We start from the raw sequence: 25,590 nt of genomic DNA on the forward strand, positions 1-25,590 counted from the left end.
GGCTCTCCTGAATAGCTGAGTCCCCCATCCTATCTCGGAGAGTCAGCCCAGCCACTCTCTGGAGAAACCTCATTTCTGCCTCTTGTATCCGTGATCTCGTCCTTTTGGTTATTACCCAAATTTCCTGACCATAGGTGAGGATGGGGACGTAGATTGACCTGTAAATCAAAAGGTCTCTCTGAAAACTTAGCTTCTGGATCAGTACAGCGTCAGCATCATTGTCACCCCCGCACTAATCCACTGGTCAACTTTCCACTCCTGCTTACTATTGCCCATGAACGAGACCCCTAGATACTTAAACTCTTCCACTAAGGGCAGCTGCTCCCCCTTCACCTGGAGAGAACACTCCACTTCTTTGAGTGCTTGCTCATGTCCATTCCACTATAGGTGTGTGCATAGCTCCGTGCACGGTTACCTGAAACTTTTTTCCCCTTAGAAGATTCCGTAGGGCCGGTTCCACTGCCCCCTGGAGCCCTGTGCACATGCCAGTATATGAGGCACTGCCGGCCTTACGCCCCCTTAGTTCCTTCTTTCCGCCCGTGATGGTTGCTGGAACTAGCCTTGCTCGCAGCAAGTACTATTCCCCTTGTTTGGACTTGTTCGATATTCTAAGTTAGTTTTAGTTAGTTAAGTAGTTGTTAAGTGTTGTTAAGTGTTAGACAAGGCAAGTCCCTGCGGGGACTTAGAGCAGCCGGACCATGCCCCGGTCGCCGGGCTTCAAGCCGTGCGCCTCCTGCAGGGAGGCCCTCCTGCTCAGCTGCTTTAAGTGCTTGGGTGAAGCCCAAGAAAGAAAAATGTAAGATCTGCAGGGCTTTTAAACCAAGGACTCAGAAGGACCGAGAGATCCAGTTGAAAGCCCTCTTGATGGAGGCAGTGCTCCATCCGGCGTCCGAGCCAGCCCGCTCCACCTTGGCACTGAGCATGAACTCGGTGCAGAGCGCACCGCCAGCACCGGCCTCAACTTGGCACCACACAACATCGCTGCCACTGAAGAGGAAGAAGCAGTGTGCAGAGAGTGGACACTTCCCTGCGCCATCGGTACGGGCAAGGTCGAGTACGGAGATGCACCGGATCCAGCCCATTGAGTCTTCTCCGGTGCCTGCATCTCTGGTCAGGGAGCCTCCCCCAACTCCTGGGAGTGGGAGAGTGCCCCTGTCAATGCTGTTGACACCAGAGGCTTTTCAGGCGGCAAGAGCCTTGCTGGCCTTGCCTACGCCACCTCCGCCCCACCCTCCAACGAGGGAGAAGGGGCTGGTGTCACGGGGGAAACCTGCGTTGGGTCCCCCTGAATGGCAGTGGAGATCCCCGGTACGGGGAGGAAGATCTCCTGCCGGACGGTTTCCCAGGGTAGAGCAGAGCCGCTCCCCCAGTAGTCGCTGTCGTCGAGCCGACCTGTACCGGCACAGGACGTGGAGTCTCCCTCTCGGCGCCAACGTCGATCCCTGGGACCGGAGGCAGCGCATGCCAGGAGGCGGCACCGGTCGAGGCCTGCCAGGCGGTGCTCAGTCAGCTCCCATTCCACATCCCCGGCACCAAGGAGTTCACCCGTACCTAGGCAGTGCAGAACCCGGTCGCCATCAGAGAACTCGGCACCGAGGAGTTCGCCCACACCGAGGCGGCGCAGAACCCGGTCGCCATTGGAGGACCTGGCACTGCACAGTCCACAATGCGGAACCCGGTCGCCGGAGTCTGGCTCGGCACTGAGGAGTTCGGAGCAGTGCCGACCTCAGTCACCAAAGGTGTTTGCAGGGCCGAAAGGCAAGTGGAGTCAGACCCCATGGAGGGACCCTCAAAGGGGGCAACCCTCGCCACGAGGGAGCGCACCCACAGGACGTGCCTTGGCAGTCCTTTTCCTCCTCACTGGACAAGACAGTCTCCTGGGACCACTCAACGCCACTGAAGATTTCAGGGCGCACCAGGAGCAGCTCAAGAGGGTGGCCTCCAACTTGGGGCTTGAGGTGAACGAGTTAGAAGAGGCCAAAGATAGCCTCTTTAATGTGCTGGCAGCGGCTGCCCCAGCGAGAGAGGTCCTCCCAGTCCACGAAAGGGTCCTTAAGATTGCAAAGGCCCTGTGGCAAACCCCTTCCTCAGTCGCCCCTACGTCAACAGTGGCCGAAAAAAATATTATGTCTCGGCCAAAGAGTTTGAATATTTGTTCACTCACTCGGCCCCAGAGACTCTGGTGGTAGATGCGGCTAACCAGTGAGACAGGCAAGGTCAGCCAGGGTCCACTCCCAAGAACAAAGACAGTAAGAAGCTGGACTTGTTTGGGAGAAAGGTTTATTCCATGGCAAGCCTGCAATTGCCAATCATCAGGCCTTCATGGATAGATATAATTTCAACCTGTGGGACTCCCTCAGGTGGTTTGCTGAGGCCCTGCCCACAGACCAGGCTGCAGACTTTAGTACCATTGTGGAGAAAGGAACTGTGGTAGCTAGGGCAGCGCTCCAGACGTCCTGTGACACTGCTGACTCGGAGGGCAGGGCCATAGCCTCCGCCATCTGTATGAGAAGATGCTCGTGGCTGCAATCCTCAGGCCTGCCCCAGGAGGTGCAGCAGTCTATTCAGGACCTCCCCTTTGATGGGTTGGTCCTATTCTCCGACCAAACCGATGCGAAGTTGCATGGTCTCAAGGACTCCAGGGCCATGCTTCGCTCCCTGGGCCTGTACACGCCCCAGCTTTCCAGGCATCAATCATGGACCCAGGTGCAGAGCAGGCAAGGCCTTTTCAACCCTATAGAAATAGGGATAGGAATAGGGGGTTTAGAAGGAGAAATCAGCCCCCCAGCTAGTCCTCAGCTCCCCCGAAGGGGCCCCCCAGAAGGTCGGGCAACCAGAGGAGACAACTTTGATGGTGCGCCCAAGGGTGGCGCCCCGACTGCTCTCCTGGATCCGCCCTGCCCCTTCCTAAACAGGTTAAGGCCCTTCTATCCTGAATGGGCAAAGATCACTTCGGACTGTTGGGTCCTTGGGATAGTCTCAGGGCCCTACAGTTTACATCTATCCCCCCGCCAACAATGCCCCCCTCAGTCCCTCTTCAGGGACCCCTGTCACGAGCAACTCCTCTTGCAGGAGGTGGATACCCTCCTCAACATAGGAGCAGTGGAAATGGTCCCTGCTGCTGGAGTTGGCAGAAAGAAAGGACTGGGGGGGTGTAGGGTTCGCAGTGCCTCATATACCGTGGCATGTGCTCAGGGCTCCAGGGGGAGCCGGAGCCGGCCCTACAGGATTTTCTAAGAGGAAAAAAGTTCCAGGTAACCGTGCACGGAGGCGTGCACACACCTATAGTGGAATGGACATGAGCAACACATCTCAAAGAACATCAGTTACTAGTAAGTAACCTTGTTTTTCTTCTAGGAAATAACCATGACCTCTGATTTGGGGGTGATTATCATGAATGGAAAGCCATCAAAATATTTTTCATTTCTTTAGAACATAGACAACAGCAACAAAACTATAGAAACGGTTTACCAGTTTACTGAAAGGAAAAGGGGAAACAGACACTCAAAACTGTGTAAAGAGAATCTTCTCATACTGATAATTCTGAATCATCACAGGAAGACAAAATATTGCATCAAAGGATTATAACAAATAAATATATTGAATGAGAGGAACTTTAGCACAGCATTTATGAAAGTAGTTCAAAACAAATGCCTCTACTCAACAGTGTTTTCACTGTTACCTCATTGTCAATTAATTTTTTTCAAAAAGCAGCTTTATTAATCTTCCACTTTTATAAATGTTTCTTTACCACATTAAAAACACAATATAATGTCAGAACATATGGAATGGAAGTTGTAGATCGGTCTTCTGATCTTAAGATATGTCCAGTTTTAACTCTAACATTCCCAAGTGTTCCAGCAAGACCTGAAGAGGGGCAGGAAAAGCCTGCTAGGGAAATCCCAGAATAAAAGTAATAATTTCTTTTACACACACACACACACACACACACACACACACACACACACACACACACACACACACACACACACACACACACACACACACACACACACACACACACACACACACACACACACACACACAAAATGATGTGATGGGGAAGACGAGTACAGGAGGTTTACTGGAGCTGCCTCTAAACTACCTCAAGACACTTAGTAACTCTAACCTAGGCACCATCTGATGTGCTACTTTCCCATTCACCCCCCAAACCTGAATCTATTTCTGTGGGATGGAAGGGCAGCATGCTGGATTATTAATACATTGGCTGACAGCTGGACACAGCGATAAAGGTGGGGTGGGTGAAGTTTCGAGGAAGTAAAAAATTAAGATTAACAAAATATGTAGCTTTGATATTTTGCTTTCTTGTTGTCTACCTATTACTGTTTGTCTGTCTTGCCATAATTTCTAGATTTAAGATATGTGGGGCAAGGACCATATCTTCCTACATATTTGTACGAAGTCTAGCACATGATGCTTTTGGATCTGCTTTTACATTTAAGGAAGAAGAAAGAAAAAGGATTTTTTTTAAATTCAAACAACCTGAAGAACCCTGAATATTTAGTAAAAAGAATACTCAGTGTCATACCGTAGTTCTTCTTTTGTGCAATTATTTTTAATGTGGAATAATTTCCTGTTGCAACATGTTGCCAAAGAGCTTCAAAAATGTTAGTTTCTCTTTAATTGGAATATAAATTTCCACTCAAAAACTATTTCCCAAGAACTGGAAGACATTCAATTTTGTATTTTCTTGTCTCACTCACCTGGTCAGAACTAAAGAACTATATTCTGTAATCAACCCTAATAATACAGAAGTTGATATCAAGTATCTGTATTTAAAAGTTTTGTTGCTATTTTAAACTACTTGCCAGCAATGTCAATGTTTTTTTTCCCAAAAGATTACTTCAAATTAAAATTATTTACAAGTCACTACTTATTTATGTTAGTCAATTTATATACAAAAGAGATGCTGCTACAAATATTGAATGGGAAGGTTCAAAGGCTACTATCCATTTCTTCTTCATGATTACAATTTTGAACATTGTTTGCTGTAATGCCCCTGGTGATCTCAGACTTGTTATGTGAAAAACAACTGTGTCTGTGTGTCACCATGCTTCTGCTAGACACAAGAGTATGTTCCACACACCTCAGGGAACGATACCCACAGTATGACATACAGCTTACGTTAAACAGAGAAAAATACATTTTCTTGACCAGAAAATTTGTGTTCTAGATTAGGTTAAGAAATAATTGATATAATTTTCACATCTCTAAGGGCACACAAGCATATTAAACTTACCTTTCTGAGCTGTCCACTTCGTAGTATTTGATATATATTGCCATGATCTACCCAAGGGCTCAGTCTCCAACTCCTCATACCATTCAATGACATATCTGCTTACTTCTGAAACTGATGCTTCCCATTCCACAACCATTTGTTCATTTAAAGTAAGTGTCCTCACTGTATCAATCAATTTGGAAGCTGCAAAATAACACCAACACTTCTTAAAAATCAACAGCAATAATTATAAAAATTTTAATTGAGCAAAAATCCATAGTAGTGTAGCGATTCAGTGATGACAGATTCAAATTTGTATCAATTTGACTTAGCAAAAGTCAAACAAGAAATTCATCTTAATTGTGTAAAGCATTGTTTTATTTGTTTATAAATGCGCGTGCGTGCACAGACACACACACACAGTATCTGATAACACAGCAAACAACAATAGTATTGTTACAATAAGATATAAACGTAGATGGGGAGAGCACACAAGCAGAGGCATGAAGAATTGGAATATATATCCATACAGAGACTTACTTTACATTTCATTGGCAGTAAGGAGCACAGAAGATTAGATTTTGACTTGTGTTTTAAATAAGGAATCAGTGACAGAAACCTATTAGTTCAAGACTGACAGTGAAGCAAAAGGAAACAATCAACCAAAGAGGAGGAACTGAGAGGAAGCCAGAGCTGACAAAATAAAGGGAGTAAGATGGAGTACAGGAAGAAAATCACAACACAGGGGTTGATGGGAGCACAGCCATTAAAAAAAAAAAAAAAAAAAAAAAGAGTAATATCATAGTGGATACAGAAGTGGACAAGCAGACACTCAAGATCAGAAGGGTTGTGATCATGTCTGCATGTACAGGTCAGAAACCCCCCTGCTGTTCTCTGACCACATTGAAATTTTAATATGAGCAACTTTGGGACGCCACAGAGAAGGGAGCTATAGTTATCTTGCCATGACAAATGAACAAATGAGCAATTCAACAGAGGTATCTAAGTATATCTCCTGTAATCATTTCCCTGCCATTGCAGTGGCATCAGGTTCTAGTGCATCTTTCTCTGCCAGTGGTACATAACAGTCTAGTCTATGGTGGGCTGTGAAACTTTGGTCTCATTTCGGTTGTTGGGTTTGCATGTGGGTGCCAGATAGTGTTGGTAGCTAGCAATATACAGCAGGTCAGATTAGATAATCTGGTGGTCTTCCAGCCCTAAATTCTATTACCCTAAGAAAATGACAGACGAGATGTTTTGTTGGTGATAATAGCAGACAGACTCTCACAATATAAAGATAAAGGAGAATCAAATAATGCTCCAAAATCATAGCCCTGGGAGATAAAGGAGGACTCTTGAACTACTATTTAAAACAAAGTGCAAAGAAAAACAGGACTATCTGCTTTAATACTGACTCCTACTAATGGCCTTATAAACAGGAAGCTCTATTTCTAATAGGAAAATATATGACAAGCTAAAGAACAATGACATACCAATGCTTTAATACCTTCTCTTCCATACCAGAATATGCTGTTCCATTAGTCTAAAGTAGTGTTTCTCAACCTTTCAAGTAGTAAGTACTGCCTAACTTCTGAAAATTGTAATAAGTACCCCAACACTCAATTTTCACAGGATTTTATGTTTACAGACTAATGGGAGCTATATGTTGAGGACTGAGTATATAAGGCCATGACATGACAGATGTCAGATAGTGTGGGTTGGGGTACCACCTTTACACCAGGGGTCCACAACTCAAGTATGTTGAGCTGGGCTAGAGGTGATGTTGGCCGAAGCTAGGAGGCTTTGAGCGGCATGCCAATGCTGGGGAATATAAAGCATCGTGACAAATTTTTTGCCATAGATTTGAGAGGAGGAAGGGGTGAGAGAGAGACAGGGAAGGAGGGTGAGAGAGAGAGAGAGAGAGACAGGAAAAGAGGGTAACTGGTAAAATCTGGGGCTGTCACAGTTGTCAATTTCACCACTCTAGCTGAGCGGTGAAATTGACAAGTTTTCTGGGCACTGGGATTTGAGGAGGGAGGGTGCCACCTGGGCAAGTTGCAGGCGGCTGCCGTCTGCCTCCCAGCTCGGAGTTGGGTCTGGGCAGGAAGCAGGGGCTGCTGCCCACCTCTCCCAGAAGCCGAGGGCTGCCGCCTCCCCTTCACTCTGTTTTCCCCCGGGTACCCCTGCCTGTGTCTCACATACCCCCAGAGGTATGCGTACCTCAGGTTGAGAAACTATGGTCTAAAGTGTTAAATAAAATAGTGAAACTAGAGAATTCTGTATTGACAGACGGATGAACTAGATGACCTAGTACGTCTTCTCCACCTGTAGAATACAGGACAAAAAAAAATCTCTACTACAGTTTCACTTTCACTGCAACAGTCCTTAGACAGGCTAAATGTATTATCACATGGATACAGAAAAGGCTATTTCAGTGATTCAAGGAATATCTACCACATCATTTTATAAAAAATGTACCTTTTTCACCAATGGATGGAATTCTCAGAGTAGCCTCAGGAGACTCTCCATGAGAATTATATGCAACAACAGATATCACATAAGCTTCCCCTGTTAAAAGGAGTACAGCCATCTTGTCAGTAGTATTGTGTGTCATTTTAAAAGAAGCATTGTTTTCTGGACAGTATTGTATTTTGTAGCCAAGTAGACTCCCAGAAGATTGAAATTCTTTTAACACCTATTTAAAAAATTAATACAAATTAGTATGTGTTTTGTAGTTTTGCTTCTATAATCAAAAGAATATTTAATAAATATATAAAGCATAAATACTGTACTCATAGCTGGGAGTCCAGAATTTTTCCCATCTTTACCTCTGAATTATTCTGATGCAAACATATTTCAATTTTTCAGTAATCTGTTCTCCACTTTGCCTCATTTGGTTACTCAGAGCAGATTCCTGAAAAATACTTGGTGAGCCCATCTGGAGGTCAACATCCAGAACGTTCTTCCACCTCACAACTACTTCATAACAGAAATTCTGGAAACAATTTGAAATGTTTGAGTATTCCAATGAGTATATTGGATTATTTTCTAGATAATTAACAATGTTGCATTCTAAAAACAGATTTTATTGGATTCTAATAAATGTTAAGGCTTGAAAACTCTGTTAAAATTATAATTCGTCAAATAATAGCAGCTGAAAATATTTATACAATTAATATTACTGTTTTCCATCAAATTTCCTCAAAGAATTCAGTTTTTGGAATAAGTTATTCAACAGATAACTGCTATACTCAAATTATTCATTTTTTTTCTTGCATTTGACCAACTCAAAATTAAAAATATATTTTATGAGTACATCTATCAAGATTCTAAAAGCATGTTAAGCTTTCAGTTCTTGTCTCCAGGACAGTCAAGTGGTGATAATGTAATGAACAAGGTTTCAAAAGACTATTAGTGAGATTTGCAAATACAAACTGCAAATTAGAATACAACCCTGAGAAGTTATATTAACCAACATTGACAATCATGATTTAGCAGTCAATTTTTGCAGATCATGTTGAATGTGAGGTCAGCTGGTCATTGCGTAAACCCTATTATTCTACAAACTGACTGAAAAGTTGTGGTCAACATCGTGTTAGCGAACAGAAAACTTCTGTAGGTTCTGTTCTAGCTTTGTATGGAGCTCATCTGGCTTCGATGAGCCAGACTTGGCAAAACTTTATGTCTTATAACAGAGATGATAAAATGCAATTTCTACTGGATAAGGCAGTTGGCACTTTAAAATCACGGGTGTACATACCTTCCACATAAGATGCACACATCTATTTTCAGCTGACTGTGAAGATTCAATTACTCTCCACAAGTCCACTTTTCTTGAAGGAGCTATTAAAACAAACAATAAAAAGTAGGAAACTTATTGTTACTTTTTAAAGATAAGTAGCAGTGTTGAAAATCATTTTGAAAAGTTTCAAATTATTATCATGAAGCAACTGATGTACAATAAAAGCAAGTTTTCATTATGAAACTGCCTCTTCCTCCATATTCCCTGTCTTTCTCTCTGATTTGTAACTTTGTGCCTTTTTTCACATTGTCCCTCACAGCTGGAACAGCCTTCCCTCTTCCTATGCACCAAGCAATATCCCTGACCTCCTTCACATTCCTCTCGAAAATGTGCTTACTTTTGTTTAGCTTTCCAGAACTAGTTTGCAGAGAGCATCTGGTCCCTCTCTCAAGCCTTTTTTCTTGATAGTTGTGTATTACAGAATCAGTTTTATTTAGATTATGAGATCCTCAAGGCAGGGACCATATCTTCTCACATGAAACTGCAATTTACATCTATAGCCCTATACAAACAATAAATATGTGTTATCTTATTTATTCTAGACTTGCATTGTTTTAGGAACAGAACTGGACAAACAGTTCCAGAACCTGGATCCATTACTCATAGACTTTCAGGACAGACTGGACCATCATGATCATCTAGTCTGACCTTGCAGACATTGCACATTGCAGGCCACAGAACCTCACCCACCCACTCCTGCAATAGACCCATAACCTCTGGCTGAATTACTGAAGTCATTAGATCATGATTTAAAGACTTCAAGTTACAGATAATTCACCATTTACACTAGTTTAATTCTGCAAGTGACCCTTGCCGCATGCTGCTGAGGAAGGCAAAAAAACCCCGGGGTCTCTGTCACTTGCCATTGGGGATATTTGCTACTAGCAGTCGCAGATCAGCTACATGCCATTTTAGGCAGTCTCATCATATCATCCCCTCCATAACTTTATCAAGCTCAGTCTTGAAGTGAGATATGTTTTTGCCCCCACTGCTTCCTTTAGGACTTCATTCCTCTGATTATTAGAAATCTTTATCTAATTTCAAGCCTAAATTTGTTGATGGCCAGTCTATATACAATTGTTCTTGTGTGCATATTGGCACTTAACTTAAATAACTCCTCTCTCTCCCTGGTATTTATCCCTCTGATGTATTTATAGAGAGCAATCATATTTCCCCTCAACCTTCTTTTGGTTAGGCTAAACAAGCCAAGCTCTTTGAATATTCTCTCATAAGGTAGGTTTTCCATTCCTCTGATCATCTTAGTAGCCCTTCTCTGTACCTGTTCCAGGTTGAATTCATCTTTCTTAAACATAGGAGACCAGAACCGCACACAGTATTCCAGATGAGGTCTCACTAGTACCTTGTATAATGGTACTAACATTTCCTGGTCTCTACTGGAAATACCTTGCCTGATGCATTAGCCTTTTTCATGGCCACATCACATTGGCAGCTCATAGTCATCCTGTGATCAACCAATACATCCAATTCTTTCTCCTCCTATGTCACTTCCAACTGATAAGACCCCCAGTTTATAGCAAAAATTCTTGTTGTTAGTCCTCAGGTGCATGACCTTGCACTTATCACTATAACATTTCATCCCATTTCTATTCCAGTTTTCAATGTCACCCAGATCTCCTTATATGATATTCCAGTCCTCCTCCATATTGGTAATACCTCCCAACTTTGTGTCATCTGCAAATTTTATTAGCACACTCCCACTTTTTGTGCCAAGGTCACTAATAAAAATGTTAAATAAGATTGGTCCCAAGACAGATTCCTGAGGAATTCCAGTAGTCACCTCCCTCCAGCCTGCCAGTTCCCCTTTCAGTATAACCTGCTGTACTCTTCCCTTTACCAGTTTCTTATCCACCTTTCAGTTCTCATATTAATCCCAACCTTCTCCAATACAAATAATCATTTCCCATGTAGTACTCTATCAAATACCTTACAGAAATCCAGGTAGATTAGATCTACTGCATTTCCTTTGTCTAAAAAATCAGTTATCTTCTCAAAGAAGGAGATCAGGTTGGTCTGGCACGATCTACCTTTTGTGAAACCATGTTGTAGTTTATCCCAATCATCATTCACCTCTATGTCCTTAACTAGTTTCTCTTTCAGAATTTGTTCTAAGACCTTGCATACAACTAAGATCAAATTAACAGACCTGTAATTTCCTGGATCACTTTTTTTTCCTTTCTTAAAAATAGATACTATATTAGCAATTCTCCAGTCATATGGGTATAACCCACGAGTTCACAGATTCATTGAAAATCCTTGCTTTTCGGCTTGCAATTTCATGTGCCAGTTCCTTTAATATTCTTGGATGGAGATTATCTGGGCTATCCAATTTAGTCCCATTAAACTGTTTGAGTTTGACTTCCAGTTCAGATATGGTAATTTCTACTTCCATAACCTCATTCCCATTAGTCACCCTGCCACTACCCCTAAACTCCTCATTACCCTTATTAAAAACTAAAGCAAAGTATCCAATTAGGTTTGGATCATTCCTAGATTATCTTTAATCTCCACCCCATCCTCAATGCTTAGAGGCCCCAGTTCTTCTTTTTTTGTTTTCTTTTTATTTATATGGCTATAGAACCTTTACTATTGGCTTAATTTCCTTTGCAAGGTCCAACTCTGTTTGGCTTTTAGCAGTTCTCACTTTATTGATACATTTTCTGATGTCCCAGAGATAGCTTTCTTTGCTGATTCTTCCCATCTTCCATTCTTTGTAGGCTTTCTGCTTTCTCTTAATAACCTGTTTAGGATGCTTACTCATTGAGTTTCATCTGCAACCATTCCCTACAAATGGTTTCCACTTGCTTGGGGCACAGGTTTCAGATAGTTTCTGCAACTTTGACTTAAAGTAACTTCAAGCCTCCTCCACATTCAGATCCTTGAGTTCTTCAGTTCAGTCCATTTCCCTAACTAATTCCCTTCTTTTTTTAAAGTTAGCCCTTTTGAAATCAAGGACCCTACTTGCACATCTATTTCTTTTATCCTTCTATTTAGTTTAAATTGAATTAGCTCGTGATCACTTGAACCCAGGCTGTCGCCTACAACCAATTCTTCTATGAGGTCCTCACTGCTCACCAATACCAAATCTGAAATGGCAACATCTTTTGTTGGTTCAACAATTATTTGGTGAAGAAATCTATCAGTCACATCCAAAAAAATTATTAGCACTTGTTCTCCAATCTATACCTGGGAATTTAAAGTCTCCCATAATCACACAGCTCCCAACTGTATTTATTTAATTAAAAACATTAAGGAGGTCTCTATCCATATCCAAATTGGATCCTGGAGGCCTGTAGCACACCCTAAACACTATCGCAGGCGAACCTCTGGTAACTTTCTTCCCCAAAGTGATTTTGACCCAAACTGACTATATCTTATCCATTCCATCACTTCTAATTTCTTTACAGTTTACCTCATCATTAATATATAATGCTACTCCACCACTCTTGCCATTATTTCGGTCTTTCCTGAACAGTGTATACCCTTCAATACCTTTACTCCAGTCATGACTACTATTCTCTCCCTACTAATGTCCTAATTAATTTTGGGCAAGTGGTGACAGGTAAAGAGAAAGGTAAGTAACTCTTCCAATATATTACAAAATATAAATAGTCTTATTAATATTCCTAAAGAAAAACATCTTCTACCCTTAATTGTGTTTCTAATCATTTATTTGTCTTCATGTTCTAAACTGTCCTTTTTAGGCTTTCCACAGAACTCTCTCCGAACACTTCCTTTTCCTTCTTTCCACATACTGTGTTTCAGTCTCTTTTAAGTTGCTTTCTGAATTTAGGGAGTTTTGGGCGGGGGGGGCGGGGGGACGGACAACGACAGTTTATTTTATTTTCTTTAAATCTCTTATTCTATTTTCTAAATTTCTAATCATATTTTATTGTATTGTCCCTGCTTGTTACACTGTTTTTACTTCTGTATAACTTTGGAGTTTTTTGTTGTTTTCCTAATTACCCCCTGTATACCTTCTCTCTATTTTTCTCTGTTAATGTCTGTCTCTTTTTTTATAGATATACTTTATAGTCATCTCTCTCTTCTTTGCTAGCTCTATTTTTCTTAATTTATTTTAAATAAACCCTTTTTTCCTCCTCTATTCTATATTTCTCACTGCTCAGACCTCTCTATTCCTTTCAGATTATCTCCTGTTCTGCATCCTGCCCCCCCCCCCCCCCTGCAATCTTTAATTTAATGTATTTGTTTTCACAATTTCAAAACCAAAGTATGAAGTCAACCAACTGACAATATGATGGAAACAGTCTGCTAACATTAAATCTTAACATCTGTGCCACAAGATACAAAATTAATCCTGGGAAAAACTAAGTTGTAAACCATTAGCCTGCCTTGTTGTTCTGTTCTTCCTATTTTCTCTTCACTCCATTCACTCCAGATTTCTGATCCAACAGCAACACATTGAAGGGCAATAGCATACTCTGTAAAATCCGATAGACCCGTGAGATTAAGTGATGTTCTTCTTTTATTTTCATTCATAGTGAATACAACTGTTACCTAAAAGTGAAAACAGGAACACAAAATACTTTCTTATTTAAAAAAACAAAAACAAACACAGCAGATACTTTATCTACTTAAAAACCTCAAAGGCCATATCTATCATGCCTCCCAGTTCATCCCTCCACTGTAAATAAAAGGGAAAGCTACTTATCTTGTAAATTCTCTTTGTGTGTAGCATTCTCATTTCTGAATGTTTGCGATTGTTCCACAAGATTGGCACTAGCTCTTATGATTACATTTTACCCTTAACGGCAGCAGTGATGGAATAGAGCATAAGCTAGGCTCTTTACTGGCCATTGCTCCCTCTCTGAAGTATCAGTGCTCCCCTACAAATGTTTCAGTCATCTTCAACTGCATGGGAACCAAAGATTCCAGCAATAAGACAAACCAACAATGATCAACATGTGATCAAAATATCTGTATCAATGAAAATACAGAAAAAACATGTGCCAAGAGAAACACTCTCTGAAATGTTATCCTCCAAACTCTGAGGGGAAACAGGGGATGAGTTGCAATATGATCACTTTGGAGAAGAAGAATTATATGGTTTGTAATTTTCACTTCTCTAAAGAGGTCATCAGCACAAGAGTCTCAGTCCAGTGAAGCAGGAAGCTCCATGATCATTTCAAAACAAAAATGAGAGCAAAGCTAAAACATGGAGTAACCACAAGGCCAGTCTCAACAATGGGAACAGGGAGGATTTTTTAAAAATATATAAGGAAAAAGGGGCAAGACAACCTCTTAGATCAACATTGAAGAAGACACTGAAGTGTGACAATTAATCAATAAGTGAGGGGGAAAACACTCAAATCTCAGCCAACTGAAAAATGAAATGCCATAAAAATCTTTTGGGGTTGGCGAGGGAGTTTGGCCACCCATATGTTGGAGACAAGTTCTAGAGTACAGATAATCTGAAATCAAATTCCCACATGGAGGCCAAATCCAAGAAATAATGCTCTGTAAATGTGTGAAGAGAGGACCAGAAATCTATGATGGAATCCCTGGTGGCTGCTTTGGCTCTTATTAAGTGAACCTTGATATGGCCTCTTAGTTACAGCTTAGCCAAATCAAAGCAATGCAAAACACAATCAGACATCCCTATAGAGAACAGCATTGTTCAGTGAAATGGTCTCCAAAACAAAGCAAGTTTTGTGCATCTTCTAAAAATTTTAGTTCACTCCAGTTAGAACCCCAAAGACTTAATACTGAGCCTGTGAAAAAGTGCTTCCCTGGGGAAGGACATGTGATTATAGGAAGAATATTGGAATACAGGCTCATTAACAGGTGGAGAAGAATGTCAGTTAAGTCTGCAGACAAACCTTATTCTTATAAAATCTAGTATAAGATAGATCAGTCATTAGGGTATGATGCTCACTCAAAGTGCAGGCTGGAAAATGACCTTTCATGTAAGAGACATAAGCTCATATGAACTGGGTGGTTCAAAGAGCTTTCTTTCATCAGCTTTGTTAGGACCACATTCATATCCCCGTGACAAAAGAGTTTTTTTAATGGAAGGTTTTAAAAGTGTCAAGCCCTGTGTGAAACTGCTGACAAGGAATTGCAAAGACCGCCTGCTAGTTTATGATAAGCCAAAGTAGCTAGTAAATGTACTTGGATTTATTTTTATAAGTTGGACTCAGAGAGGTGGACAGAATAGATGAGCTATTTTTGTGAAGGGCAAGTAGAGGGGTCCACAGCAAGCCATTTCCACTTAGAATTCTGGGTTATTCTGGTAAATGGATTGTGAAATGCCAGGAAGTCATAAACCACTATTTAGAACACACACTGCTTACACATTTCCACCCTCTTAGGAGCCAGACTGTAAGAGAAACATCTCCTATTTCTGTTCTAGAATAAACTTAACTATAGTATTTGCCAGAAATTAATAGGAAGAAAATCATGTTTGATTGCTGGTCTGACTGAAGGTACCTCCACTGAAATATCCTAGACAAGTAAGGTGTAGGATGGGCATTGAAACAGAGAGAAGGGCAAGAATAATTTACCCTTGACAGTGAACCAGTAAGTCTTAGCCATCTCTATTTTCTAATATTCCAATCTCTTGCATACTTCTATTACATTTGAATAAACATTAATTAATTAGTGCTCTTACATCCTTGCCCTTTGTCATGAGCATTTAAAAAGGATCAACATTTATGTCAGTGACAAATGATCTATTATTCTGAAAATAATTATGCAACTTACAGAATTATTTGAATATGTATTTCTGTTTCGAAGATGACAATTTAAATCCAGTAATGTTGGATCAGGTTTGTCCCAGGTTACATTAAGCAATTGCTTTACACCAGCAATTTTTTCTACTGAAACTATCTTCGGAGGATCTGTTTTCACTGGAATTAAGAAAAAAAGCTTAAGTGTGTAAATTCTAGGAAGAGTTACTTTATTATTCTAACAATGGGAGTTGTAACACACTTGCACATATCAATGCATAGCACATATATACCAACTGTAATTATGAAAAATTATATATAGGACTGAGATTACATACACAGCTAACTGTAGTACTTATAGACTAACTTGCACACAGATGTGCACATTTCTTTCATATGTAAATGTATTGAATTATGTTTCTATTTATAATGTGACCACCACATTCTCCTTTCAGAGACAGGGGGCAGAGAAAAGAATAGAGCTGCAGCTGAGTCCTTCCTGGAGAAATAAGGGACAACTCAACTGGAAGATGGTTCAGGCATGACAGGAGTTTGAGGGAAGGGCTGGCAGAACTGTTAGGGAATAGGGAGTGGACTAGCATTAAGTAGAGAAGAGGAGAAGAGAAGAGAAGAGAAGAGAAGAGATCAGCCTAGACAGCTTCTGCTGATGTAGTGCTACAGCTGGAAAGTATCCACTAATGGGATTGTACTTGTTTCCCTCAGTAGGACCACTACACAGGCAAAGTTTTCACATGATTAAAACTGAACTGTAATTGGCACAAGTCTCTATGTAGATATAAAAATGTGGACTCCACCCTATTCAGATTTTTATTTAGCAATGCTATGACAATGCATAACAGAGGAAGAAGTGGAATCAGGCAAGATGGAGGGAGGAAGAGGTACACAATATAAGGTTATGGTTACTTGGTTTTGCACGATACACATAATGGATTTATTTATTTTTATTTAAATTATTTAAATAATTAATTAGAAGATTGGCACATTGGAGTGAGCAATTCTGGGATTCTGTGAAAAGATAAAGACTTCTGTTTACTTAGAGGCAAATTATAAAATCATTTTGAATGCTGAATACCACTCAAAATGCAATTTAAGTCAAAGTGATACTTAATGTGCTTGAGAGTTGAAGAATCTGGCCTTTATTTACTAATCCACAAAAATTCAGTAATTCACAATAGTTCTCCCAATCATTAGTTTGAATATTGCTGTAAATAAATGTACTGGAGGGGCTTTTAATCATACACTGGTAATACACTAATGAGGGTAACGTTTTTCAACACTGCTCTGTTGCAATATGATGAAAGAATTGACATGGAAGGCAAAGAAATACAACAATGTAATCAAAAACCTCTTTCAATTAGAGACATGCAAGTATTAAAAGAGTTGATTAGCTCTCACTGGACAAATCCGAACATCAGAGACTCAGAGTCTTATTTGACACATTTTACAATTTCTGTTCAGGAGACAGCTAGAAAAGTGTTGAGGTGATTGGTAGGCAATATAGTAAGAGTGAATCCGACACAGCCTGCATGTGAAATGTGTGATTAAGAAAAGAGCTTCCGCTAATATGCCAATCTTTTCATATGTATAAATACATTTTTACAAGAAAATACTACTTACAGTATATAACACACTTTAAGAGGGAACAGCAAGGTAATGTAATTTGATTAATAAAGTTATGCAAATATTCAAATAGTAAATGCGGATCCAATTCTGGCTTTTGGGTGGGAGGTGCCTGGGGAGGGTTGTTGTTTTTTTCTTTAAATAGCATGTTCTTGCTTTCCAGGAAAGAACACTGCTTTGATTCTGCTTCCCCACTGAATCATTCATATTAATGTATTCCGCTGCTAATTCCATAATGGTAAAAGTGCAAAACCAAAGGTAGGGCTTTTTGAGATGTTTCTTTTATATAGGCCAAAATTTTCAAAAATAGAGTCCTAAACTTTGGTTCCTAAATTCACACCGAGGCACTCTAATAAGTAGCATGATTTTAAAAGTGATAAGCACCCAGTATCTCCCATTGAATCTCCTGGCTAAGGGTCTCCTTCTCCACTACTTTTCCTTTGTGCCTATACCCCTCGAACCAGTAGTCCAGCTGTGGACTGCAGACCAAGTGATATGTATGTCACCATGTGCTGTTCCCCTTGCTCTTCCAGGAACACCCACACTCTGGTAGTGCTGATCCCTCATGAGGAGCACAACTACTAAAGTGAGGACATTTCTGGAAAGTAGCAACACATGCAGGGGCACATGTCCAGGACTATGGCCTACGGAATGTGTGGTCAGGGTGTAGGGGGTTAATAATGTGGGAAAAGGATGCAAAGGGGCAGATATTGCAGAATTAGCCAACAATCCAGTTGTGGGCCTGTAGAGTGGGGCACATTTTGGGGAAGGTGGCTGCTATATAGGGGTAGAGAAGAGAGGAATGTCAGTTTATAAATGTAAGGAGGTTTACCAGCTGAAGGTGCTGTCAAACGACAAACCAGAATCAGTGTAAGGCAGCCCCAGAGTGGATGTTAGGGCAAACCATACACCAATTCAGGTGAATAGTGCCAACACACTCAAATCAGTGCAATGCAACCAACTGAAGAACAATCATTTGATTGCTATGACAGAAAAGTCCTTAGAGGCAGAGACCTCTAACATTCTCCTTGTAAACTGGTTTCCTATAGTGCTAGAGTACTGAGGGTAGATTCCGTCTATACTCAGTGATACTAAAGTGTAGTCTGTGGAGCAGGATTTGAATTTGGTTCTCGACTCCCACATTGCAAGAGAATACCCTAACCACTGGGCTAGAAGGTAGTCTGGAGCAGGTCTCTGCCAATCTTTCCTGTTTAAACTGTTCCATTGTATGTACATACTTAATGGGGGAAGAGGAGGGGGAGAGAGAGAGAGACTTGGTGGGTAAGGCACTTACCTGAGAGGTGGAACACTTAAGTTCATGTCCCTGTTCCAATGCCTATTTTAATGATTTAAAACGAAGTGGAACAGCTTCAACAGGAGAGACTGAGATTACCAAAATATCCCACAGCCCACTGGCTAGGGCACTCACCTGCAACATGGAAGATGCAAGCTCAAATCCCCAGGTCAGGCAGAGGGGGAAACTGAACTTGCCCTACCACTGGGCTCAAGATTACAGGGGAGGCACCACCACCCTCCCATTTTGCAAGTGCTACCTCCTAATTCTCTCCCTTCCTCTCCCCACCCGCCCCCATGCAAAAAAATTGGCCAGAACTATTCAACAAATTTGTGAAAAATTCATTAATAGCTTCAGCTGATCAAAAACTGCATTTTAGCAAATAAATTATTCATCCAAAAAAAAAATTTGGCCAGCTCTAATCTAAAGACCTGAGATCCTCTCCACTGTTTGTAGGTTCAATAAAATGGAATTAGCAGGAAAGACAGATGGAAATTGTTTTGAATAAAAATCATTATACTTGTGTGCAAATGTGAATGTATTAGGTTATGGTTGAGAAAAATAAGGAGCTGTATAATTTGAATTATTTTTTCCCCAGTTTAGATATAGTAACAATGACAAAAGTTTTTTAAAAATATGACATTCTTGCAGAGAACATTCGCTAATTCAGTTACATTAAACCTAGCCAGGCCCACTGCCTATTGAAATGTGTAACAAAATTATCATTTAGGAATAAACTACCTTCCTACTTGATATTTTTATACATATTTCCATATATAGCAGAAAAAATTGTCTGAAATTCAAAAGTGATGTAATAAGAGAAATTTAAATTTAAGTTTTTCAGCAGTTTTTCTTACACTTTAAAGTTATGTTAGTTCAACTGAACTCTTCAGCACACATAAAATCTTTACCACTCACCGAGACTTGTGTTAACCAGGACTGCCTTAAACTTAAGTGGGAAAGAGGCATAATATTGAATACTCAAATTGTAAGCTCCTGGGGAAGGGACTGTGTTTTTTTCCCCAATCTATTTGCACAGCACCTAGGACTAAAAGGTGCTGGATCTATGAGTGGAGCCCAGAGGTGCTGCTTTTTTACAAATGCAGACTAACATACAAAATGTAAATCAGACCTAGAGAGAACTTCTACCAAAAATGAAATTTATAGAAAGATTTGTTTTGGCTGACATACAAAAAACTCAATAGGTTATCATCTCAATTATAATCTGAAGAACCAAGGTGTAATGCCCTAGATCCAACATATACCAAAGAGACTCGCTTTCAGCTACTCCACAAAGAAATTTACAAACTTTCCCCATTTAAGGATTCAGTTAATCTCTCCCAGACCAAACTGAGGACTGTTATGCGCTTGCTCAAAATGAAAAGCTATAAAAATGTGGATCACCCCATTTATTTCCCATCTATTATTTCCCATCTATTGTAAAAAGTATGGGGTATCCTCAGTTTGATATTCTATTTTGAATTTTTTGTTTTAATGTTTTTCATTTGATTTTTATATGAAAGTTATTCTGTATAAATGTCAGCATTTTCTTTGATCACTTTTGTTATGTATTATTTTAAGTATTTTACAAAAGAAGTTACCTATTTTATTCAGATCTATAGGAACGCAATCAGATATGCTTTCACCCAAGATATTTTCAGCTTTCACCTGATAACAATAGTCATCAGCATATGGAATATATGGGGGGAAAAACGAACATGATCCGTTGTTGCTTTGACAGGTGTCCTCTTGAAATGCATCCATCAAATTTTGATCCCTGTCATTACAAAAACCAAAGAAAATTTAATTTTCCACCCTTTCTTAAATCAAAGACAACTAAAACGTTAATGGTCTTAGATTTAATTGGAGAAACAAGGTGGGTGAGGTAATATTTTTTTATTGGACCAACTTCTGTTTGCAAGAGAGATAAGCTTTTGAGACCCGAAGAAATGCTCTGTGTAAGCTCGAAAGCTTGTCTCTCTCACCAATAGAAGTTAGTCCAGCAAAAATATTACCTCATCCACCTTGTCTCTCTAATATCCTACGACTAACACCACTACAACAACACTGCATACAACATTAGATTCAATTAGCAGTCATAGTTTAAAAAAATATTAACTAAAATCCACACAGCAGGCTATGTTCTTCTAATGAACTTATCTGAAAGGAAGTTTAACTACCAATAAATGTCATTCCCTCAATACATCGTCCCTGAAAATCCATTCTGTAGGATTTTGTTGTTGAAGTCTTAGAACCATTTAAATGCTGTTAACTGTTAAAGAGGCATATATGCAGCCAGCACAGATCCAGACACACGTAACTGCAGTCAAAATGGCAACTTTCAAGGAGCAGCAGTGAACTGAATAATCAGTTTAATGGGGAATCCATGAGCCTAATTAATACCAAGTTAAAATCCCAAGCAGGAGTATTACAGATAGAGGTGCACATACAGCACCCCTCTTGGAAAGCATTTCATAGTAGGATGTATGAACACAGAATCACCCTCCATAAGAAAAAGATAAGAAGCAATGAACTGCCACACACATTTCAAAAGTGGAAAAAGACAAGCCAGACTACCAGTGACAAGATATACCAAGGTAGTAGGAAAGAGGTGGACTTTTTGAAAGAGTATGTTCCATATCAGCATACACTTTCCTCGCAGATGGTGTGTGATGTGAGACTAATAATGCCTATTTCATTTCATCTGACCATAAACAAAACTTTTCATCAACTACAATGCCTCACTGGCTCTCAATATATCCACTTCCTGTCTCCCAGTCCCAGTCTCCTTGCCCACCAGTATCAGTCTTCCCCACTGCCTCCACCAATTCCTTCTGACCAGAACAGGCTCCTTTCCCTCCCACCAGGTCCAGCTCTTATCCCCTCTGCATTTAAGTGAAGCAGCTTCCTCTTCCATTCTGCCTGGGTACCAGCAAGGGAGTCACTTAGAGCATAGACGAGAAAAGCTCACTGCCCTTGATTCTAGCGTCAGTCCCACCCTAACCCAGAGTGGAGAGGAGCAGAAATTACATGTCCAGCTTTGCACTCCTGGGCTGAAAAAGACTGCATTACTGTGTAGGGGTAGCGCAGGCACAACCCAGTAACAGGTGAGCTGATAAAGAATGCTCAGTCACTCTGTGGAGATGGTGCATGTGCAGTCTGGTCAGCATCAGAGGCTGTGAGGGAACTGGAGCATACTTGGCGAGGATGGACTATTCAGAGATTTTAGCTGCTAACCTCTAACATGTCTATTGAGACTGTGTAAACTGAGATTTTTCAAATGCTTATAATTTGGCCACATTTGGCAGATTCTCACAGGAATAGCAAAAGTCACATTCCTGACTACAATGGTCATCCCTTCTGCCAAATTTTGAGCCCCTACCCAAAGCATGGGGACACTAGAGCATCTCAAAGAAAAGATCACTGGAAACTTTTTATCATTGTAAAACTATTTATTTTTTCCTAACCTAGTTTTCAGAAACGACTGAACCATTTTAGCTGAAACTTCACACAATAAAATAAAATAATAAAAATAATCAGACTGAGGCAGAGAACCAGCACAGAAAATTTCATTCCCAATGGTTAAAGTTGGTCAAAGTTATGAGCAACTGACAATAGGGTATTATGTGAAGTGTTGGGCAACCTTAATAATAGGTGATGCTACCAACCCTGTTTATATATATTTTTAATTACATTAACATTTTCAGAAAAAAAAATCCCAACTCTATCAATACAAAAAGTGGATTGGCTGCAAATACAGGAGAAAGGGTGAAATGTCGGGACAGCTTAGAGAAAGCAGATTACCAGGTAAAACATACTGATGCTGTCCCTCTATACAAACCTTGATATTAAGAACCTCAATAGTAGTATCTAGTGCCAGAATAGATAAAGGGCAAGTGCCTAGAAAAAAATTGAACTATGGCATGTGGATCTACCATTCAAAGATAGCATCTGCATTGATTGAATATATAAAACCAACTAAGCCTAGCTAGCCAAAAAGAAAACTGGAAAGAATTAGCCAGTCAGACTCTTATATATGGTATATACCAGCACAAGACTTTTGCTTTTTTCCTGTCCATCTGCTGGTAGAAGGAATTATATCCACTACACCTGAGTTGGCAGAGCGGGACACTGGAAATGTACCCAGTATTGCTCAATAATTTTTTCCTTCTTTGTATTTACAGTAAGAGTCCCCTGTTATTTGCTTAATTATTGTAGCTAATACGGAAGTTAAGCTTCCAGTAATTTTCTGCAATTCTTTTTCTGGTTTTAAGGAGTGGTACTCTATCTACTCTCCTGCAATCTTATGTAATATAATGAGTGACAGACATGGCAATGTCCTGCCACATACTTGGGAGACCATGTTGAATTAAGTTTAAATATCTTTTGGGTTCATTGTATTAAATGAATGGTTTATGTATTATTGTGGGCGAGGATTATGTGTAACCTCTCTGGGGGGGTGATGTGACAGACATGTGGCCTGGGAGTTTAAAAGCCAGGCAAAAACGGATTTTTGGGAGAACAAGTGTTAAATGGATTTCCCGGGGAATACTTACGAACAGGTTAATGCAAATTCCCCAGTTCTGGTTATGCAAAAACCCAGATTTTTGGAGCTACATCCTGAGGAGACAGTGATCGTTTGCTGATCCAGAGACTGGAAATTAAAGACTCTAGCTGTTTAAAGAATAGGCTGGACTGCCCTATGGAGGTTCTGGTTCTGAATCTGAGACAGTTATGAACAGGTAGAATCAAGCAGTGGGTTTTGAAGGACTGACACCTACCAGAGCCTGAGGTTGGAGTTGGGGGTGATCTTTGGTAAGCTTTTTAGTACGCATGTATGTTCTTTTATTGTTTCTAATGTTTTCTCTGTAACACTTTCACCTTAAGAATAAATGTGCTTGCTTTTATAGATTGTTTAATGTATAACTGCAGGCAACACACTGGAGAGAATACTCTGGAGAGACAGCAAAGTGCAGATGCTGGCTTTTAAGCAGTCTGGCTTGCTGGGGTTATCACAGTTTAGGAAGGGAACTGTGAAGCTTTAAAGATTCCCAGTAAGGAGGAAGTGAGATGCAGGTCTCTGCCCAAGAGAAGTGATGGCTGGAAGCCAGAAGCCTAAAGCAGGTGTCCTTGGTGAACCACAGAGGTGGAATAAAAGTACAGTTGCGCTGAAACTTTGACATAACCTTTCTTCTGTGAGTTGCTAAATATGATCCCTAGTGGTCCTTTCTCAGTTTTCTCTGCTAATTCTTTACACTTATATCATCCACCTCTGCTATTTCATTTAACTTATCTAGGAACTGTTTCACTACTCTGTCATCAATCCTTTCAACAGAATTCTCCAGACACTGTCAACTCTGCACTTCTCATTCTCTCATTTTTTTGGTTTTTTTTTTTAAAGTTATTAGCTGTTGTCGGTACCTGTTACTTCCATGTCCTCTATAAAGTGGTTTCTTTACCTATTTAGTAGTGATCCTATCCATTCCTTTGTTTTTCTCTTAACCCCAATGTTTTTGATTACTAGAGCATGAATATTAACAGCAAAAACTGACCTTTGCTACACCAATACAACTACTATGGAAGCCAAAAGAAGTTATATGTGCATATTTGAAGGCAGAATTAGGTCTATTGTATTTAATTTTCCAAACATAAAACATTAAACATGGTTGTAGATTTATCAAAGTAATTATAAAACTGACTACTAGGAGATTTATGTTTGTACTGTATCTATCCTTGATGCCAGCAGTTTTGTTCTTTTACATCATTCTACCCAAATCTGCATTTACTCTGGATATGTGATATTCATTTCTCAGCAATCTCAATTCCAATTTGAACAGACAAAATGCAATAGAGAATTGGAAATCACCATGGGATAGGGCATAGAAATATATAACACAACACCAGCGAACTGGTAAGCATAAAGAAATGCATAAACACATATAAAAACTGCAGATGAACAAGAGGCAGCACTGTTTCATTGGCTGTGCAAAGTGCTAGGAACTAGATAGTCTGAATTCAAAATTTAGCTCTGCCACTGATTCAGTGTGTGCTCTTGTCAAGGCATTTTATGCTTCTGTATATTTGCTCATTTTAGCATAAGGATAATAGTTGCAAATCTACCTCCAAGGTGTATTCAGGGTTAATTAGTTAATGTTTTACCACAATCTGAAAATGTAAAGTGTGTAGTAATGCCAAGTATTATTACTGTAGATTAAATATGTACAGTTAGTTTAGACTTAAGTCATTCCAAAATCTTTCTTATGAGGAAGATACTAGATACTTACTGACTATTAACCTGAGCATATTTTGTTTTGTTAAGGTAGGTAACTTTTCTTGCAGTCCATCTGCGAACACAACTGTCATCATAAAAATAAATGCAGGTAATATTTTTGTCTTGTCTACAAAGACTGTAAAATGAGATAAAAATAAGAACTGATCCTCAGGAAAATAGCCTGTTATTATGGCACATTTAATTTTTCTTTTAGAACTTCTCATCTTTTGTAGATAACGTCTGTAATGACCTTTATTTTCTTAAACTACTGGATATTCTTCTTTAATTGAACCAGCAGAATATTTACCTAGGAAAACTCTTAGTTATGTAATGAATGAAAACTACCAAGATAAAAAACAATTTCTGGCCAAATCTGAGATAAAAATATTAACCAATGCTGCAATGTAAACTGCATCTACTTTGCATCTTCTAACTTCAGTCTAAAGCATTAAACAGAGAAGGTCAATTTTGGATTTGGCTATTGTGGTGTAGCCAGCTCTCCAGTAGTGGATCTGGTGACCAGATGTCCCAATTTCATAGGGACAGTCCCGATATTTGGGGCTTTGCCTCATATATTGACTATTACTCCCCACCCCCTTGCGGATCTTTCACACTTGCAATCCAGTCACCCTAGTA

At 40.1% G+C, this 25,590-nt stretch overlaps 1 protein-coding gene across 1 annotated transcript in view; it reads right to left on the minus strand.

Annotated features, from left to right (window-relative positions):
* IL31RA (interleukin 31 receptor A) overlaps positions 1–25,590 on the minus strand; it is a 70,274-nt gene that overhangs the window by 20,005 nt on the left and 24,679 nt on the right. Inside the window, exons 6-12 of the mRNA XM_067569013.1 lie at positions 24,968–25,074; positions 20,285–20,460; positions 15,783–15,928; positions 13,412–13,577; positions 9,000–9,082; positions 7,718–7,934; positions 5,261–5,443 (exon numbers count right to left, since the gene is read on the minus strand). Coding sequence (XP_067425114.1) covers positions 5,261–5,443; positions 7,718–7,934; positions 9,000–9,082; positions 13,412–13,577; positions 15,783–15,928; positions 20,285–20,460; positions 24,968–25,074 — 1,078 coding nt within the window. The remainder of the gene's footprint in view (positions 1–5,260; positions 5,444–7,717; positions 7,935–8,999; positions 9,083–13,411; positions 13,578–15,782; positions 15,929–20,284; positions 20,461–24,967; positions 25,075–25,590) is intronic.

The sequence above is a fragment of the Emydura macquarii genome, unplaced genomic scaffold, assembly GCF_026122565.2.
Source record: "Emydura macquarii macquarii isolate MOO-44397 ecotype Brisbane River unplaced genomic scaffold, CSIRO-AGI_Emac_v2 contig_2897, whole genome shotgun sequence".
NCBI classification, from domain to species: Eukaryota; Metazoa; Chordata; order Testudines; family Chelidae; genus Emydura; species Emydura macquarii.